The sequence below is a fragment of the Hemiscyllium ocellatum genome, chromosome 22 (assembly GCF_020745735.1).
Source record: "Hemiscyllium ocellatum isolate sHemOce1 chromosome 22, sHemOce1.pat.X.cur, whole genome shotgun sequence".
NCBI lineage: Eukaryota > Metazoa > Chordata > Chondrichthyes > Orectolobiformes > Hemiscylliidae > Hemiscyllium > Hemiscyllium ocellatum.
This window is the reverse complement of record NC_083422.1, coordinates 29,627,523-29,648,281: the sequence shown is the minus strand read 5'-3', so window position 1 is coordinate 29,648,281 and position 20,759 is coordinate 29,627,523. Positions and strand designations below refer to the sequence as shown.

Genomic DNA, 20,759 nt, shown 5'->3' with positions numbered 1-20,759 from the left:
TTCAGCCTTTCCCTGTAGTATCAGGGATCCTTAATAAAATTCATATCACTGAAGTTAAAGGAGAAATGTTTCAACTGAATGAAGTTATATTGAACATAAAGGAAGGTGATTCTGGTTGTTTTTTAGAAGCCAGTTTTCAGAGCCTCAGGATGTTGCTGTAGGGGTTTCCCACAGGAATTCAAACATTTAACTGATGGTTGCAGAATTCATTGCAATTCCCGACTTGTCAGAAACCGTTGCAGGCCAAACTTGCATGTGGAAAGACCTGCACAGCATTCAAATTCGCAATCATCAAATAATGTTTGCATCACCCACGTAGATAATGACTATTTGCCACAGCCAAACATTTTACCTTAATATTCAATGGACTTAGGTTGCTGGGGTGATCTTTAACCAGAAAGTCAAATAGACCAGCCATTTAAAATAAAAACAGGAAGTGCCGTAAAATCTCAGTAGGACTGTCAGCATATGTGGAGAGAGAATCAAGGTAATGTATTGAGTCCAATATGACTGTAACTACAAGGGTATATTAGTGACTGGGAATTCTGTGGCTAATATCTGACTCTGCAAAACCATGTGTTCCAAAAAGCACAATCAGGGAGTGTGGTGGAGTATGCTCAATTTCCTGAATGGATACAATAACAATAGAACAATCAAAGAATGAGCAGTTCACTAGAGTGGTATCCAATCTATGACCAGCATATTTTGGCAGCAGTGTGCTCCATCTACACCATGCAAAGCAGCCACACATTAAGTCTCCTTTCAAACCTGCAGCCCCTATCACTGAGGAGAAAAGGCAGTGGATACATATGAATATAAGGTTTGCCTCTGTCACATGCCATCCTGACTTGGAATTATATAATCTTTTCTTTATGAATAATGAGTCAAAATCCTGTAATTCCCTACTTAATGGTAAATTGATGCATCTATGCCACATGGATTGCAGTGGTGGCTCACCAGCACCAAAAAGAGAAAATTGGCATGACATTAAATGTTGGTTGCGCTCTCATTCTGTGAATGGATTAATTTTAAAAAATGAAGACAGCACTGCAACATTACGCTTACAGGTTCCGTATAGTCCTAGAAAGTTATCTGGTCATTTTTCTTTTATTATAATCCTAAATGATGTAAATTTTGAATTTGCATACTGGTGATATATGTAAATATAGTTATTTATTAAGGATGATTTTTATATTGACACAAGTATATTTGTACTATGGATGTTCTTTGGGTAAAAATTAAGCTCTGTTTATTACCTAATAAGAGTTTTGTGTTATTTTGAATGGTGCCACTCACTCTGTCTAGACTGCAGAGACATCCTTCTACCAATGATGACTGAACAACTGAAGTATCATTTGGAGAAACAAGAGGAATTGAAAGCATGCTGCCATCTACTTAGCAACATTTTGGAAGTACTCTACAGAAAAGATGTGGTTCGTAGTTTTATCCTGTTTGTCACTTATAATTCTTCATTTGACATTTCAGTATGGATATTTAAATGCTAAAATACAGTATTTCTATTTAAATTTATTTCTATTTTGTATATTGTTAGACTTATTGTCTGTTGTGCACATTGTCTGACTACCATAATTATTGACAGAAGTTGTCAGTTTTCTTTGTTCTCATTACATAATGCTTTTCTCCATTTTAATTGCCTATTTTCTTCATCTGCAAAATCTGTCATGCCAAACTTTATTAATTGCATTCCTCAGAAAGGAGTTCTAAAGCATTAGTTTTATCAAACAAAAACCCAAAGCTTTTCCTGCAACAACATGTTGACATCAAGGCACTGCTGATTAGCGTATAGCACCACAGGAACATGCTCAATACTTTCCTTGGACTTCTCGTTCAAGCAGTCATTGGTCACTTTGCTTGCTACTACTTCTTAGGCAGTCCCTTTGGGATCAAGAATGGCCTGCTTCCGCTCAGTTTGAGTTCAGACATGTCCAATGCTCTGCGGACTGTTACATGCAGGGTGGTTAGTGTTTGAATGTTGGTAAATGAATTGCTTGTGCATGTCCTCCAATCCTTGATTTCTACCCTATTCATACCTGATGAAATCTGCCCATATTGTCCGGTACCTTTTCACATGAGTTTTTCAATTTTGATCTAACACAATCCAAGATCTCCAACAAATTGATGGGTATTTGACTGTTGAGCAAGTTGTTGTATTGAGGGAGCATGTTGGAAGATAGCCTTTGTTTTCTGGGTCACAAAAAACAAATTGCTGGAAAAGCACAACAGGTCTGGCAGCATCTGTGGAAGGAAATCAGTGTTAATGTTTCGGATTGAGTGACCATTCCTCAGAACTGTTCTTTTCCAGCAATTTCTGTTTTTGTTTCTGATTTACAGCATCCACAGTTCTTTTGGTTTTTATTAAATTTTCTGGTGTTTTGTGAAAGACCTGTTTTTCCACACTCGTCAAAGAAGGAATCAACAATGACCTGGACTTCAGTTTCTAGCTGACACAAGCATTGTTTGCTTACCAAAACTTTGTGGGTGTGGCTGAGGTTGAGGTGGTTTTAGCTGTTAATTGAAGGTGGTGGAGTTTGAAACAGAATCACTCTATATTGTAACAGTGCAGAAGGAAACCATTTGGCTGATTGTGTCTGCATCAGTTGTAAGCAAGCACCATCACTTAATGCTATTCACCTGGTTTGCTCCATAACTTTACACACTCCATAATCGTCTAGTACCCTGTTAAATTCTTCAAATAAACCTGCATCCACCATAGTTATGAATGGTGCAGTCCAGACCTGAACTGCTCATTCTGTGTAAAGATTTTTTTCTCACATCATGCTACATCACTTGAAATCTGTGTCATCTTATTCACGATTCTGTTACAAGTGAGAACAGTTTTTCCCAATCTACTGTATCTGGGTTTGTTGTGATTTTGAAAGCTCCTATTAGATCTTCTCCAAACTGCCTTCTCTCAAGGATATCAATCTGACTTTCTCCCATCTGTCCTCATAATGGAAGTTTATCGTCCGTGGAGCCATTTTTGTAAATCTCTTCTGCACTCTCTCCAGTGTGTTCATATCCTTCCTATTACTGTTGTGCCCAGATCTCCTTACAATGTAAAAAAAAATTGGCTCCATGTTAGGAGACAGAGGGTGACATGGAGCGTTGCTTTTCGGATTGGAGGTCTGTGACCAGCTGTGTGCCACAAGGATCGGTGCTGGGTCCATTGCTTTTTGTTAATTATATAAATGATTTGGATGTTAGGTATGGTTAGTGAGTTTGCAGATGACACCAAAATTGGAAGTGCAGTGAACATTGAAGAAGGTTACCTCCAAGTACAACGGGACCTTGATCTGGTGGTCCAAAGAGTGGAAGATGGCGTTTAATGTAGATAAAGGTGAGGTGCTACATTTTGATAGGGCAAGTCAGGGTAGAACTTATATACTTAATGGTAGTGTCCTGGGGTGTGCTGAAGAGACCTTGGAGTCCAGCTTCATAGTTTTTTTGAAAGCACAGTTGCAGGAAGACTGAATTGTGAAGGTGGCGTTCAGTATTCTTGCCTTTATTGTTCAGTGCATTGAGTTTAGGAGTTGGAAGGTCATGTTGTGGATACACAGGACATTAGTTAGGCCATTTTTAGAATGCTTTGTGCAATTCTGATCTCCCTGCTATATGAAGCATATTGTGGAACTTGAAAGGGATCAGAAAAGATTACAAGGATGTTGCCAGGTTTGCAGGGTTGAACCATAGGGAGATGCTGAATAGACTGAGGCTATTTTCCCTGGAGCATCAGAGGCTGAGGAGTGACTTTATAGAAGTTTATAAAATCATGAGGGGCATGAATGGAGTGAATAGATGAGGTCTTTTCTCAAGGGTAGGGCAGTCTAAAGCTAGTGGGCATAGGTTAAGGTGAGAGGGGAAAGATTTGAAAGGGACCTAAGGAGCAACCTTTTCACCCAGAAGGTGGTGTATGTTTGGAATGAGCTGCTAGAAGAAGTGGTGGAGCCTGGTACACTAACACTATTTAAAATGCACCCTGATGGGTTTATGAATAGAGCAATATGGGCCAAATGCTGGCAAATGGGCCTAGATTAATTTAGGATATCTGCTTGACATAGACGAGTTGGACCAAAGAGTCTGTTTTCGTGCTTACATCTCTTTGTATGACTATACTCCAATGACTTATACCTCCTTGGTATAAGTGGAAGTTCAGCATTACCTCCTTGGTTTTGTACTCTGCCATTATTAATAAAGCCTAGATTAATGTATGTGAAATAACTCCACAGAAGCTAATATCCCCTCACCATGTCACCCTTTATTTATATGTGCATAGTACTTGACATTGGTCTGGCTCCCTCAGAGCCAACTCTGTGAACAGAACCTCTGACATTCCCAACATACCTAGTTGGGTAGGTGCCACTGTTGCAGTTGTGTTGGTTCAGCTTGGTAAGGGCCAGGGCTAGTTCTGTTGTTGGAATGTTGTCAATGCCACAGCAATGCAGTTTTCATTGTCTTCAATTATTTCTTGATGTCATGTGGACTGAGTCAAATGGGTTGAAGATTTGCAACTTTCGAGGAGGACGAGGTGGGTCATCCACTCGGCACTTCTGGCTAAAGATGGATGCAGATAATTCAGCATTGCCTTTTGCACTGAAGTGCTGGGCTTTCCTGTCATTAAGGATTGAGATATTTGTGGTGGCTCCATACCCTGTTGATCATTTAATTGTCTGTCACCATTTATGATGGGGATGTAGTCTGATTGCAGAGCTTAGATCTGAACTTTTCTTTTGCAATTGCTCAATCCTGTCTCTTGCAAACTGCTTCCACAGTTTGCCATGTAAGTAGTCTTGGGTTGTAACTTCACCAAGTTGATATCTCCATTTTATGTATGCCTGTGTTTACTTTTGGTATGCCTTCCTAGATTCTTCATTGAACCTAGATTGATTTCCTGTAACTCAGAGGGTCCATGCATGCTGCTTGGCGTGATTGGCATGTGTGCATTGACTACTGATATGGAAGTCGATACTTTATATGGACATTGGAGATCTGCACAAACTGAAAGACAAAAATTAGATTAGTGTTCGTCCAAACTTGATAGTGTTAGAGTGGGGATGTGCCATGTCATAAGGTTGCATGTTGTATTTGAATATACTTCTGCTGTTCCTGATGGTCCAAAGGGCCTCGTGGATATCCAATGTTGTGTTGATAGATCATTCAAAGTTGATCCCATATTGTACAGTGGTAGTGCTGCACAACTCTGATGGGTGTGCTCAATGTGAAGGTGGGGCATCTCTATAAGATCTGTATAATGGGCATTCTTACTGATGTCATGATTGGAATCATCTATGGTCAGTTGTTTGGTGGGGATGAAGTCAAGTAGATTTTTTTTCTTGATGGTTGATCTACTACTTGCCACGGACCCTATCTATCCTTTAGGACTCAGCCGGTTCATTCAGTAGTGGTGCTAATAAGGCAGTCTTGGTGACTGACACTGAAGTCCCCTCACCAGTGGGCATTCTGTGTCATCAGCACTCTGAAGGAGCACTGATTATAGACTGAGGTTGGGGGAACAGTTGGTGGTAATCAACAGAAGGCGTCTGTTTCAATTTTTCACCAGATGCTATGAGAGTTCATTGGATCTCGAATCAATGTTGAGGACTCCCAGGATGAAAACTTCCTGACTGCTAAGCTTCATGAAGGGGAAATTGGGGCAGCCAAATTGACTAGATTTCTTTGAGGAGTTAACATGCATCATGGAGAAGTGGTGCTTATAACATATTGGTTTTTCAGGAGGCATTTGATAAGATATCACATATGAGGCTACTCAAGGTATGATTCCAAGGTGTTAAAGTTAATTTACCAGCATGGATAGAAGATTCGTTAGCCAATGTAAGTCAGTTGGGATAGGGAGGCGTTTTCAGGATGGCAACCTGAACTGGTGGCGTGCCACAGAGATCAGTGCTGGGACCACATTTCTTTCCAATATTTATGAATGAAATGAATACATTATAGGCATGTTTGCGGACTAAACAGAAGTAGGTGGGAAGACAAGTGGTATAGATAAACAAAGTATGCAAAGAGGGTAAAGACTGAGTAAGCAAGTGGGCAAAAACTTGGCAGATGGAAAAAATGTGAGGTTATACTCTTTGGCGGGAAGAATAGAGGAGCTGAATATTACTTAAACACCGAAATAAACTATTGAATAGGAGGATTTGGGAAGCCTTGTGCATAAATCACTAAAACTATCATCTAACTTTGATAGGTAATAGGAAAGGCAAATAGAATTTCACAGTGAATTTATATAATAGCAAGACTTTGCTAAAACTCTGCAAGGGCGTAATTTTGGACTCCTTATCTGAAGAAAGATAAACTGGCATCGAAAGCAGTCCAGAGAAGGTTCGCTTGGCTGATATGGAGATATGGTGATCTGAAACGGATCTGTTTTTTGAGACACGATTCAGTAAATTGGATCTATATTTGTTGAATGAGAGATGACCTTATTAAACATGCAAGATTCTTAGGGACTTGACAGGATAAATGCAAAAAGGTTGTTGTTTCTTGTGGAAGAATTGAGGACAAGAGGGCATGATCTCTGAATAAGAGGTTGCTCATTTACAACAGACAAGGAGGAATTTCTTCTCTTGAGGATAGTGAATCTGTGGAATTCTTTTCCACTGAGGACTGTCGAAATTAGACTGTTGAGTATATTGAAGGCCGAGGTAGGTAGATTTTTAATCAGTAAAGGAATCCAGGGTTATCAGGAAGAGACAGGAAAGTGAAGTTAAGAATTATCAGATCAGCTGTGATCTCATTGAATGACAGCGTAGGTGTATAGCCATCCTCTGAGTAATATCTTACACATGATATCAGGCTGTTCCTTGATTAATCTGTGGGACTGCTGTTCCATCATTCGCATAATTCCCCAGACGCTATTAAGGGGAACTCTGCGTTGTAGTAGGTTTTATTGAAATCCAGCTTCAGTATGTGCAGTGGTGGGATTTGAGGCCATGTCACCAAAACATTAATCTAGGCTGATAGATTATACACCCAGTGGTTTTGTTACTACAGCATTGCCTCCTCTTTGCTGGAGGCAAAGGTCAGGAAATAATGTGGACTGGATGGTAGATAGGGATACATTTCTGAGGCAGCCAAATATGAGGGGAGTTAGTTTATGTGGTTTGTAGAGTCAGAGGTTTTTATGTGGTGAAAACAAAATGTGCAGTGGTAGGTGTTATTACTTGTATGTTTTCTTGAATTTGCTTTGCATATTTGTGGCACCTCCCAATGTATGAAATGTGCACTGTGACTCTGCAAGGTGTTCCTGTGCTTTTGGGAGGAGGCAGCTGGGGAGGTTCCTTGAAATGATCTTCTATAGTTATCATGAATCAGATTTGAAAATAGTCACGATCAGAGCATCTCTCAGGTCACCTGCCATGTACTGTACTTCACAAATGTCGGACAGACATGATTGTTCAGCTGTGTCAGAAACATATTGTTGTGATAGTGCACTTGCTATTATGCTCACTTAAATAATTGTAAAAATAACATCACAATGATGTAATGTCATGTGTCACAACAGTCATCTGAGTTAGTTTGCATAGTTAATAGCACATGTAGGTACTGTAAGAATTAGCTTTCATCAAGAGGTTTGTAGTTAATTTAAATGGCTGTCTTTAGCTTCATTTGTATTAATGTAGTTAGCGATAATATGTATGTCTATGTGTTTCAGAATTTTAAGTGATTCCATCTGTTCCAGAGGCCTTGCTGTTTTTTCAACTGTCATTATAGATAGGGACTAGTGTTGGGATAACTTGCCTTTCTCGCATGTTGGCTGACTGTAGCAAGGTATCTTTTTCGAATTGTTTTAAACCTTTCCGGCTGATGTCATGATGTTCAAGAACAGATACAGCCTTTCTTAGAAGTTTAAATGAAGAAAGAATAAACACTTATTTTCACAACTCCTGGTATTAATGCATTGGACAGTGCGTCCATGAAAAAATAGGCATACATTCACACAAAAGCAAAGGTGATTTCAAAAGATGGAACATATGCTTAGATTACTCTGAGTAAAGTAAAACCTGTCCCTTATTTTTAACCAGTCCTTTTATGATAGGTGTTGAAAAGTGTTGCAAATCTGAAGAATTTTCTTGGTTCTTTAAAGTATATTAAGGTGAGAATTTTCTGGCTTTTTCAGATGAAATTATGGCCAAGCACTTGTAAGGAAGAAATATAACCCTTGGTCCTTTTTCACTCCCTCAGTCAAACTTTTGTGTTAAGCAGGGTGTTTTCTTTTGTTTGGGTATGTCTCCTCTGTGCTGCAGCCAGTTCACTATTACCTTACTGAGTTCTGCTGTTGATAAATAAGATGTTGTCCCTCCTCTCTAGTATTAATCACATGACATTATCAAGGCCCTGCTTGGTCTACACAATGGTTTGGAGTCAAGGCACAATGGGAATATGATTGATGTCTGTCAAATGGTCTTTTTTTCAAATTTGCTTCTAGTTTGGCAAACTGTTTGGGCTGACTTACTGAATGCTAGGTGAATTCTCAGTGGAATTCTGTTGTACACCTTGTATGAGACATATTGTGCCCTGCTAGCTACACATGATTCCCAGTCTTCTGAAGTCTAAATGCTCCATATTTTTTGGGAACATTTTAAAGATTGTTAATAAACTTCAGGACAAATTCAGTTTGCAAGTTAAGTCTGATTTGTTCTATCATTGGGTCTTTTATGCTGGTGACTACTATTTCAAGACAGCTCAAATAGCACGCTAATAATAATGCTTTAATTGCAGTCATACCTGATGTAAAGGGAAATTATTGTGGTTTTTTTTAGTTCACCAGAGACTGGAGCAAGCTGCAGGAGTTTATCAAGGGAGTGTTCTCTGACAATTACCTTGAGATGTTTGAGTAATGATCTTCCCTGTATTAGAGAAGGTCATGAATAGAGCTGCTTATTGATGATTCCAATGTCTTTTGTTCCGGTCATAATTTTTCAACCATTAAAACAAACTATGCCAGCGTATAGTTTCTTTTTTATCTTTACATGTTTAATTGCTGTCGTATCTCTTAACTTCCCTTCCCAGTTAATTCTCTGACCCAGCATGAAGACGTTTATTTTTGCCAGGGTAAGCAAAGGTTGCAATTTGTATAGGTGCATTTTAGTTACTAGAATGATTCAGCTGGATTCTTCATTTGAATAAAAATTGACATGTTTTGATTTTGCGTTCATGAAGCATCTTGTAATCTTAAGGTTATAAAAGTACAATCTTTGATATTTCTGAAGGATGAATTAATTCATTCAGTGAGGCAGATCATCCAAATGCCGGGTATTCTTAATATTTAAAAACAACTTTGGTGTTATCTCATCTTCTATGGTGTTTTCCATTTCAAAAGTATAGAATGGAAAATGATACAGCCCAGATTACCTACCAGGCTTTATGCTTGGTGAAGTCTGGGAAAACACCTGTTTATCTGGATTTAGCCTTTGTGAACATACGAATATGCCCAATTTACTATTATATTTCAACACTTCTGAGTCTTTGCATTGTACTTCAGAATAATTTCCAAAAGGTGCACATTAGATTTTTAGCATGACTCTTGACATGACTGACCATTTTGCTGTTGACTGTAACAGTGGAAGTTGGAAAGTAGTAATTTATTTCATTAATGTATGATTAATAGTAACTGGTGCACTTTGTTCTACAAACTTTGCTTTTACCATTGACTACTCATTCTGTTACCATCACCTTAAATGTAATTATAATTGATGTTTTTCACAACGCAAATGAATTTCAATGATATTCATTGTTGTTGGTAACACTCTTCATTGATTGATTTCTATCCTAGGGACCAACTCAGCGACATGTCCAGCTCATTATGGAGAAGCTATTGAGAACTGTAAACAGGACAGTCATCTCCATGGGACGTGATTCTGATCTAATTGTAAGTTTCTGTGGAAATTAATGTTTGAATCTGGCTTTAGTTGATGGCTAAATTGACTAATTTATGGGAGTAAAATAGTTAGCTCTTAATCTAAGTTTGTTAAAGTGTATGTATTTTATGTATACCTTTTTATAGACTTGTCTTTGGGCAAGAAAGTACCATGCATTTTATGCAATCTTTCAATTCTCACACTGACACAGATGAAGGCTAATATTTCAGTGATGAAGTTATTCAGATTTAAAGAATAACTGCATTGTTATATATGTGTATTGTCTTCAGTTTAGCATTTTAAACAGAGTTTTTAAAAAAAGAGTGCCCTCTATGTCTAGGTTGGTTGCGCCCACAGGTGGTTCAGATCTATAATAATTTCTGTATAATTTACTTTAACCACAATCTCTGAGATTTCGACAAAACGCTTCAAACTGTTTGCCAAATGTAAGCTAATCTTTCTGTTAAAAGACTACATATACTGCTACATTTTGTTTAAAAGCCCATCATTTATAATATAAAATCTCATGTAACTTTTGAAAGTTAAAAAGGGAATTGCACGAACTGTCTGAATGGCTAAATTTTCACGTTAAAATATATTCGCTTTACCAAAATCAGATTTGGTATTGAAAGAGAGACATAATTTCTAGTGGTCTCATTAAAGATTACATTGTTAAGAAATGGAAGTAATTGGAGTCAACTGCAAAGATTGTTCGCATACTTTACAATATGGTAAATTGTTATTCCCAATCTAGGGCTTTTTTAGGAAATTTTAAATAAATCCAAAAACACAAGCTTTTATTACAGAAACAGAATACATTATCACAGAGGGAAATGGGTTAAGAAAATCTTACCACACTGTTTTGTCTAAAAATGACAAATATAATCAAGAAGGACATGACATCATTTCAGGGGATTGATAGATAGTTATATAGTTTTACACTGTGCATTTAAATCCCTCCCCAATCTTAACAGCAGTTTAAATGTGTTAGAGTTCATTAGGGTTTGTATAACTGTGACCATGATCTGTCTATTGTTGTTGGATGACTGTTTCATTTTCTACCCTTGGGACTATGTCTTGGTAGCGTGGAAATGCGTAGATTTATGGGTGGAGAGTTGTAATACTTCTGGCATGAAGACGGTTTAAAGAAAAACCCTCATTTTTGGCATTTTAATATGTGCATCATTGTTTATCACCAGTTATTTTTATTGCCACAGAATTGACTATGCAACTTATTCCTTTAGTAATTTAGTTTTTTATATTGTAATTCAAATTCAATGGTATTTTGTTTTTCAAATTTGGACATTTTGTTTTAGAAAACAATGAAATAACTTGCATTAATTTAATGCCTTTATCTGTTTTGTCCAGCATTATTGTGAAGGTTTTGTAGTCGTCCTCTTGTTGAAGGTTTTATACAATTTTATATTTGATTGAAGATTGCAGTTTAAATTTAAGGGGTCAACGATCGCACCTTAGCTGAAGCATTCTCACAGGGTTTTCCTGATGGTTTCTGAGTCAGAGAGACCAAGGAGATGGATGATATTGATGATGATGCAAAATGTGAGAATGGCCCCTCATTGATTGTTAACTGTCTTAGGCCTTTCAAGACACAGTGACCAGTGAGGGATCCATTAACTGAGGTGCAAAGCGCATTCAATCAATTTGTTTTTGTATCATCAGTACCATAGACTAGTTAATGCTACAAACATTCCCCACATATCAGTATGCTGTTGTTGCTGCAACAATTGAGTAATGCATTGTTAGCTTTCCAAAAGGTTTGCCACTATTAAGCAAAGGCGCTCATGCACTCCAAATCCTAAGACCTGCCGGAGCACATTTGTTCAGTGAATTCTTACATTAACTTAATCTTGTAAACTCCAATGTGTACAGGCCAACCTATTCAATTCTCCTCTTGAGAAAATCCCTCTATATTCAGAATCAATCTAGTGACCCTTCTGTGGGCTCCCCTAATACCAGCATATCTTTCCTTAGTTCAAGGTACCAAAATGTTCACAGTATTTGAGTATAGTCTAACAAGTGTCTTGTATAGTTTTAGCAAGATACGCCTATATTTATATGCCATTCTCTTTGAAATAAAGGCCAGTATTGTATTTGCCTTCCCTATTTCCTGTTGAACGTACATGCTAGCTTTTTGTGATTTATACATATGGACCCACCTATCCCTCTGCTGTAGGTTTCTGTAGTCCTCCTCCAATAAAATAATGTCCAATTCCCCTATTCTTTGTGCCAGTCTTCCATTTCCCAACATTATATTCCATTTACCATCTTTTTCCCACTTACTTAACCTGTCTATATCCATCTGCAAACTTTGTGTGAAGAGTCAGACCAAACTCAAAACTTTAACTCTATTTCTCTTGGCAGGTGTTACCAATCCTTGAAGGCTCTCTAGCAATCTCTGTGTTTGTTTATAAAGTGATACTGAGTCTGCTTGATTATTTTAGGTATTTTAAATGCTTTGCTATTTCGCTTATCGCTTTATTGCTTATACTGAACTCTAACATTTTCACAAAGATATTTAACAACTGACCTATAATTAACTTTATTTTGTCTCCTTCCCTTTTTGAAGATATGTTTTGCATTCAAAGTTTTCATGTCATTTGAAGCTTTTCCAGAATCGGGAGTTATCAACTATTAGCCCCTTTAATTTTCTGAGTGCATTTTTATGTGATACTTATTGTATTTATTGCGTGCACCTATTATGACCCTTTATGATTTCGTATTTTCTTCTACTGTGAAGACTGATACAATGTATTAATTCATCTACCATTTCCTCTTCGTTATTATTACCCAGCCTCTTTCTCTAAAATGTCTCTGTTCACTTTAGTTATATAAACAAGAAGAGAGTAGCCATTGAAGCTTTTGCTGTCCATGTTGATTTTCTGTGCAATTTTGCGCTCAAAGTTCATCATCATCTGCTTTTTTTGATGATAAAACTTTCCTAATCCTCTGTGTCACCCCTAACTTTGCCACATTATACATGCTTTCTTTCAGTGTGATGACATCCTCAGTCTCCATGGTTAACCATCGTTGGCTTATCTCCTTCCTGGAATCCTCCTTTCTCGCTGGGATACATCTTTGTTGAGAACTAGGAACTAATTTCTTGAAAATTGTCCCTTAATCTTATTTGCTGATACATGCTTTTCTCAGTCCCCTCCAACTGGCTTTCTGCTGATTACTTTTAAATTAGGGTGTTTTTTTTTACATGAAATAATATCATTTATCTCTAAGGTTATGTCAATGTGGTAAAAAGGTGGATAGCATTTGGGAGAATTTCTACCGAAGGAAGAGACGAGGAGGAATTTCTTCTCTTCAAAGGTCATGAATCTGTGGAATTCTTTACTGCAAAGGGCTGTATAATTTCTATCATGAACTATAGACCGATTATTTATTAATCGGTAATAAAAGCAAAAGTTATGGGAAGAAGTCAGGAAAGTGAAGTCAAGGATTATCAAATTAGCAGTTCAACGCAGAGCAGACTTGATGGGTTGGATTGCCTGCTCTGCTGCTATAACTGAGGCTCTCACCACAGATGCTGTCAGTCCAGAGTTTCTCCAGCAATTTCTATTTTTAATGTAAGATCTCCGACATTCAGAGTACTTTAAATTCATTTTAAGGTTTCTTTGGACTTTTGGGAAACTTTACAAATATTGCATCGGAAATTGTGTTTGCTCTCTGAATTGGTCACAACCCTCGATAGAATTAGTCATTATCAAAGATACTCTTAACAATAAGCTAGCTCTTAGTTGCTAACAATTTCTTTATACACGGTATTTTAATTAGATCATTGACAATGTCTTGCTCCTTCTTTGGCCTTTTGCAAGTCTTCCTCTGTCCATGTTTCCATGTCATACACCCATCTGATTTTCCTTATTTCTTATCTCATAGAGTCATAGAGATGTACAGCAAGGAAACAGATCTCTTGATTCAACTCGCCCATGCTGACCAGGCATCCTCACCTAATCTAGTCCCGTTTGTCAGCACTTGGCCCATATCCCTCTAAACCTTTCCTATTCATATCCCCATCCAGATGTCTTTTAAATGTTATAATTGTACCAGTCTCCAACACTTCCTCTGGCAGCTCTATCTATTTTTATGTTAATTTCTCCTTCAATTGATGCCTGATCACAGGTGTCAATTCTTTGTTACTGATATTTGTATTTTGTTACCTTCTCCTCTTGAGCTAAACTTAGTGGCCCTTATTGAAATTTAGGTCCTGGATTGGGGTTGAGGGGAGGGAAGTTCAGCACCTTTAGAATTGTTTAATCTGTTTGAAGCGAATAAGGCACCCGACTTTCTCAAGACATTTTATGCAATGGTCAGGAAGCATCAAATATCTATCCATTAGACCATTGCCTATCCTTAGAGAAAAAAAAGATTTAAAGGCGTCTCGCAGTTGTTGTCATTCAGTCCATGCTCCATGTTGTTCATTGCTGCCTCAGAGCTTATGACCTCAGAGAATGTCATGATCCAAAGTCTGACAAGCCCTGTGCTAAATATTCTTTTCTTCTGGCTATGTGTATAGTATTGCCTGCATACCTGAGATTTGATTTCCCATGACCTCTTATGATGCAGCCATATCACTGCACTGTCCTCATACTGTCCTTCACTCAACATTGAACAGTCACGATGACACAAGACACCTCTATCTTACTGTCTTCTGGAACAGTAATTGGTTTGTGATTGGATATTAACAGGAGTGTTGTGAAAGCTTTGAAATATAATTTCTTCATGGAGAAACTGATTACTTATCAATCCAATAATTGTATAGTCTTTTGAAGTCATTATCAGTTATGCACAGGTGTTAGTATAGAGTCCATAAAATATACGCTTTTTATGATACAATCATTGTCAACCATATTAATCAAATTGCTATTCTCATTTGAGAGTCACCACGCCTCAGATAAAGGGAGTGGCTGAGAAAGAGAATACTTCATGGTAACCTCAGTTGGTACAGGAATTGAACCTGTGCTGTTGGGGTCAGTCCGCATAGCAAACCAGTCAACTGACCTAACCAAACTGGTCACCACGAAGGACACACTTCATCAAGCTCTCGTTGCCTGAGGCTAAACCACTACCAATCTTCTCTCTTGAACAAGACCATCCTTCTGGTCTGGTATAACAATGGGGACTTTAGCTTGAATGAAACTGAAATATGTCCAGGAATATTTTTGAACCTTTTTTAAATGTTGAAATCACATTCTAATGTGCTACTCGATTGCCCTGGTTCGTGACAGACTTTTGTTAGGGGCAAATATATTGAAGCAGAAATAGTTTTGGATGTGAAATTTGCTAAATGTGTACAAAGGTGATACCACCCCATTAGAACATAGTAAATAGGAGTTGGAGAAAACAGTATGTTCCACTGAGTCTGTTTTGCCATTCAAATGATCATGGTTTGAGACAGGAGAAAGCTGTGACTGCAGTACTGCCTGCAGTCCATCTTGTCATACTTTTCTGCAGCAATTTGATTGATCAGACAAGATAAGGGTGGCACGGTGGCTCTTTGGTTAGCATTGCTGCCTCACAGCACCAGGGTCCCAGGTTCGATTCCAACCTCGGGCGACTGTCGGTGTGGAGTTTGCATGTTCTCCCCGTGTCTGTGTGGGTCTCCTGCAGGTGCTCTGGTTTCCAAAGATGTGCAAGTCAGGTGAATTGGCCATGCTGAATTGCCCATAGTGTTAGGTGCATTAGTCAGAGGGAAATGGATCTTGTTGGTTTACTCTTCAGAGGGTCGGTGTGTACTGGTTGGGTCGAAGGGCCTGTTTCCACACTGTAGAGAATCTAAAATAGGAATATCCTAATGACTGGATACAGTTTTACAATAATTGATGGTAGCTTCATGGTCACTATTACTGAAGATAACTTTGAATTCCAGATTTTTAAAAAAATTAATTTAAATTGTATCAATTGTCAAGATGCAATTTGAATCCATGTCCTAAGAGCATTAGCCTGGGATTTTGGATTGCATGTTCAGAAACATTTTCACTCGCCCACTTCTTTTATGCCCAAATTATTTAATCCTATCAAGCAAGTTAAAGATGCAAAAATCTAGCATTCAAATATTAATCACTTTAGTTACTTTTACTCTAAGTATTGGCTTTTCAATCAAAAACAGAAGTTGATGGAAAAGCTAGGCAGGTCTGGCGGCATCTGTGAAGAGAAAGTTTCAGGTCTGGTGACCCTTCTAATTTCTCTTCATCGATGCTGCTAGGCCTGCTGAGTTTTTTTTTAGCAACTTCTGTTATTGTTTCTGATTTACAGCATCCACAGTACATTGTTTTTATTGGCTTATACATGGTTGCTTTCTGTTTTAGGTTATCCTATTTAATGGACAAATATTCTGCAAATTAAAATTGAGCATGAAATCAGCTCCAAGATGTGATTTTCTCCACTGTTTACTTTTTTTAAAAAACTGATTATTGATCAGGAAGTTATTTTTAATTTCCTACAGTCAGATGTTTGGAATCTGAGGGATATGGGGAATGGGCAGGAAAGTAGATTTAGAACTCATGAGCAACATGATAAGTCAGTGGTGGAGCAAGCTTGATGAGCCACAGTCTTTTTCTCCAATTTCTTGTGTTCTTATGTTCAGTTCACAGTGGTGCTTTGCACACATATGAGCAATAAGGATGATTTTTAAGTAAAGAATAATAGATTTATGTTTGGACTATATAAATCAATGTCTGTCATTTTAATTTTTAAAAAAATCTTATTTTGAGATTCCATTTAACTTTGAACACCATTATAAGTAAAGTAGCAAGCCATTTAACATCATATTATACTTGTTCCATTAAAAATGCCAAGCACAAAGATGTACTGGTGCTCTCTGGAAACCAGTCATCTGATAACCAGAGTTGTTCAAAGACATTTTGTAATGGGCAATGCGTTGCATTTTCTACCGCATTAAAATTAATTTAGCTGGGCTGTTCAGCTAGACATTACATGGTACCTGAACATAGAACTTTACAGCGCACCACAGGCCCTTCGGCCTTCGATGTTGAGCCAACCTGTGGAACCAATCTGAAGCCCATCTGTCATACTTTAAGCATATTTAAATGGTCATTGGAAAGACATGGATGAAAATGGAATAGTGTAGGATAAATTTTCATTGTGATAACAGTCTATTTTCTTTTTGTTTAGTGATGCAAAGTAATAATATGCAGCTTGCTAATGTTATAAACTTAGGTTGAATCCTTTCAGTTTGTTTTCAAAGGTAAACTGATTTGATTTACTGAAGTACTGGGAGATGTTCTGTTCTTGCTAGCTAACAGCAACTCATTCGCTAGAAGTGAGATAGACTTCACATGCTAAATCTTAGTAAGTGAATTTGACCCATTGAACTCAAATCAAAGTTGATCTATGATCATTAGGCTTTCTTTTCCTTTAACAATCTCCTTTGCTACTTAAATTGAATGAAACTAAAATTAGACTCGTGCATGGTAGAGAGAGCTGTATTTCACCAATGACATAATATGCTTGGGACTATACATGATAATTCTTTATACAACAAATTAATTTTCCAAATTGCTGTTCTTAAGAAGAGATGTACACTGCTGTCATAGTACCTATAAAGCAAACACTGCATGCAGCTATGTGAATTAACCTAATTTAGCAACATGGAATGAACCTGAGGAAGCTCAAACAAAACTTAATCTGTCATAGAATGGCAGGAACTATTGCATTTATGTTCTATCTTTCATTCCCCAGGTTAGTGCAAGAGTCTGTAGTCAATGCATTGCTTTTGTGGAGTAATGCAGGCAACCTCGATGGAGTTTTTGTAAAGGTGACTGAGGACCAATGTTATGCATGGAGAAGTACATTGGAAGTGGTGTGTATATAATTCAGGAAGCATTTGACAGTGTTGCAATTGAGACTGTTGATGAAGTTTAAAAGGTGAGAAACTAAGAGTAGTAAATTAGATTAAAGATTGGTTAGAGGAAATGGGACAGAGAATTGGAGTTATGGTCAATTTACAGTGTGGTTGGAAATGAGGTAATGTTGTGTAGAATTCAGTTCTGATACTGCTCTTCATTGGGTTGTCAATAATTTAGGCACAGAGTTTGAGAGACTGCCATCCAAATTTATAAACAATGCTAAAATAAAATGCACTATAAAATTGATTAACACATTTGAATATCAAACGAAACTGCAAGATGATGATGAAATAGGCAAAAGTGTGATAAATCAACTTAATTGTCAATGAACAATTTTTTTAAAAAAAACTAATATTTATATTTCACAGAAACAGGCCATTTGGGTCATTGGTTTTGTGCTTGTGTTTACACTTTATATGAGCTTTCTCCACCCTTATTTCATCATTATTGTAAATTAATACTTTGAAATAGGGTTTTAAAATGATTATCAATATAATAATTGACATTTAAGGAAAACTAAGTTTATATTTTCTAATTGTGGTAGAGTAATTTAACTACAGTAATAAATAACTCATATTGCTTTTTACCGTACCCAGAAATATATATTTAATACTGAGAGAAAACATTGAAGAGCAATTTAGGTGATAATGGGGATTTTGGAGTTTAGATTTGCAGAATCTTCAAAGCAGCATTTTAAGTTAAATATTAATGTATAATTCATGTAATACTGAATTTTAATGCTTTGAGGTACAGAGCACAAGAGAAAAGGCTTGCATTTATATAGTGTCTTTCAACAGGATCAAAGGGTGTCTTAAAATGCTTTACACTAAGGATAACACTCTTGTTTGAAATAGTACTACGTGATCTTTTGCATTCGCCTGCAAGTGTATTCAGGGGCTCATCTTTTACTTGAGAGGCATTGGAGTGTCAACGTAGATTTTTGTTTACAAGTTGTGGAATAATAATTTAATGCAGACCTTGTAACTCAAAGGCATGAATACTATTCATTGAGCCATAATTGAAATGTAATTCTGAATTGTGTTATGGGATGATGAATGAGACCCGATCTAAATGAAACTCGCAAAATGCTTAAAAAGTAGGCAACAACTATCAGTCATCTTTCTGTAAAGAGTGAACAGCCGTATGATCATCTAGGACTATGATGCATTACGTTAAAGGAAAGAAAGCAATGAGGTACATCCTGAGTTGAGTTAAAGTCTGACTGAAATTAACCTTGTGTTAAATTTTGCAAGTGTTTATTCATAAGTTTAAAATTTTGACAGAGATGGTGGAAAATAGTAATACAAAATATTTATTCAACCCTTTTGTCATTCCTGGCTCTTTATGGGGCCTAAATTTAGGTTGTTTTTTTAATATTTAAAGAAGCTGTTACTGTATGTTTTTTGGCTGTCAGTAGTTTATTGATTTTGGTTTTATACTTTTTTTATCATGTTTTCTTGGTGCTTAAATATTCCCATCCATTAATCACTAATCCTCGCCACTTGTTTTTTGTTTCAATTTGATATTATTCTTAACTTGATTGGTCAACCATGGTTTGTGTACCCCTTTCTAAATCCTTCCCCACTGGGATATATCCCTGCTGTGAATCATGAACTACTTTCTTCAAAGTCTGATAGTAATTAATGTGCTTCCACATATGTACTTCTGAATGTATATGTGCACCTTCCTGTTTCTCAGTGTTTAATAATGAAATTCAAACTACAAGAAGTATTGTTACATGGATAAAAACTTGTCAAATGTTCTCAGACTAGACCTGCAGATGGTTCTAACCTGTAAGTCCTGGCTTGTTTAATGGAGTGGAAGAAAAGATTACTGTATCAATTAGTTAGTAACACATCTACTCAGAAATTGTTAAACCCAGGTCTGTTCATTGGCATATATAATTATATTACTTGGCCTGTGGACACTGATCATCTAATTAACATAGAAATGGTTTACAAAAAAAACACACTCCAAACCCCTCACTAGCCATGAACAACTAGAAATTTCTCAATGTAAAAAAATGACAATTAAGTCATGCAATTATTGCAATGCCATGAACAACTAGAAATCTCTCAATTTTAAAAAAATGACAAATCATGCAATTAATGCAACAATAATAGCACTTGATCAATAATTTGACTAGTTACAGAGATCTCTGGGATGCTCAGAACTGCTTTACTCTCTTATTCATGCCATCCACTAGAATTGGCATTTTGTTGTAGTAACCCTTCACTACTGCCCAATACCTGACTACTTATACGATTGACGCAGGTCAGATAAGAGCTCACACAGCTTGTAATGGGTTTTTTTTCCATTGTAGTGATTATTTTAACTTCCATTCATCCCCGAATGTTTTCTGAATATGAAAATTAAACTGGAAGCACACTTCAAGAATCTGTTCATGATTCTGTGCAAAAATATAACTTGATTGTAATTATGAAAAAGAAAATTTCATGAAATATAGAAATCTCAGCTGTCTAGTTAATAAGAATCAAAATTATAAATGTGACACTAAATAGTTAGAACACCGACAAGGAAAGTTTTGGTGCCAGATAAACTATTTGCATGTTCCGCAGAAAATCTAATTTGACTGAGAAGACACCAAATTTGTTAATTTTTAAGTAAGTTGCCAGGTTGAATGTTCATGTTATAAGGACCACTATATTGAATCAAAGCATACTTTCAAAAGTTGCCCTTCCCAAAACACATTTTAGCTCTCTGGCCCTCTTCTTAACTATAAGAAATAGAAGAAAAATTAGGCCATTTTGCCCTTCAATTCTGCTTCATCGTTCAATCATGGCTGATATATTTCTCAACCTCATTCTCTTATCTTCCCCCGTAACCCTTGATCCCCTGAGCAAGCAAGTACCAATGTAGCTTTGTCTTAAATGCCCTCAATGACTTGGCCTCCTGCAGCAATGCGTTACACAGATTCACCATCCTCTGGATGAAGAAATACCCCCTC

The 20,759-nt window shown here is 37.1% G+C and overlaps 1 protein-coding gene across 2 annotated transcripts in view; it reads left to right on the top strand.

Annotated features, from left to right (window-relative positions):
- The window catches only part of dock1 (dedicator of cytokinesis 1), a 594,554-nt gene that overhangs the window by 203,129 nt on the left and 370,666 nt on the right, over positions 1-20,759 (top strand). For both annotated transcript variants that reach the window (XM_060841973.1, XM_060841974.1), the window contains exons 26-27: positions 1,306-1,433; positions 9,812-9,907. In XM_060841973.1, coding sequence (XP_060697956.1) covers positions 1,306-1,433; positions 9,812-9,907 — 224 coding nt within the window. The remainder of the gene's footprint in view (positions 1-1,305; positions 1,434-9,811; positions 9,908-20,759) is intronic.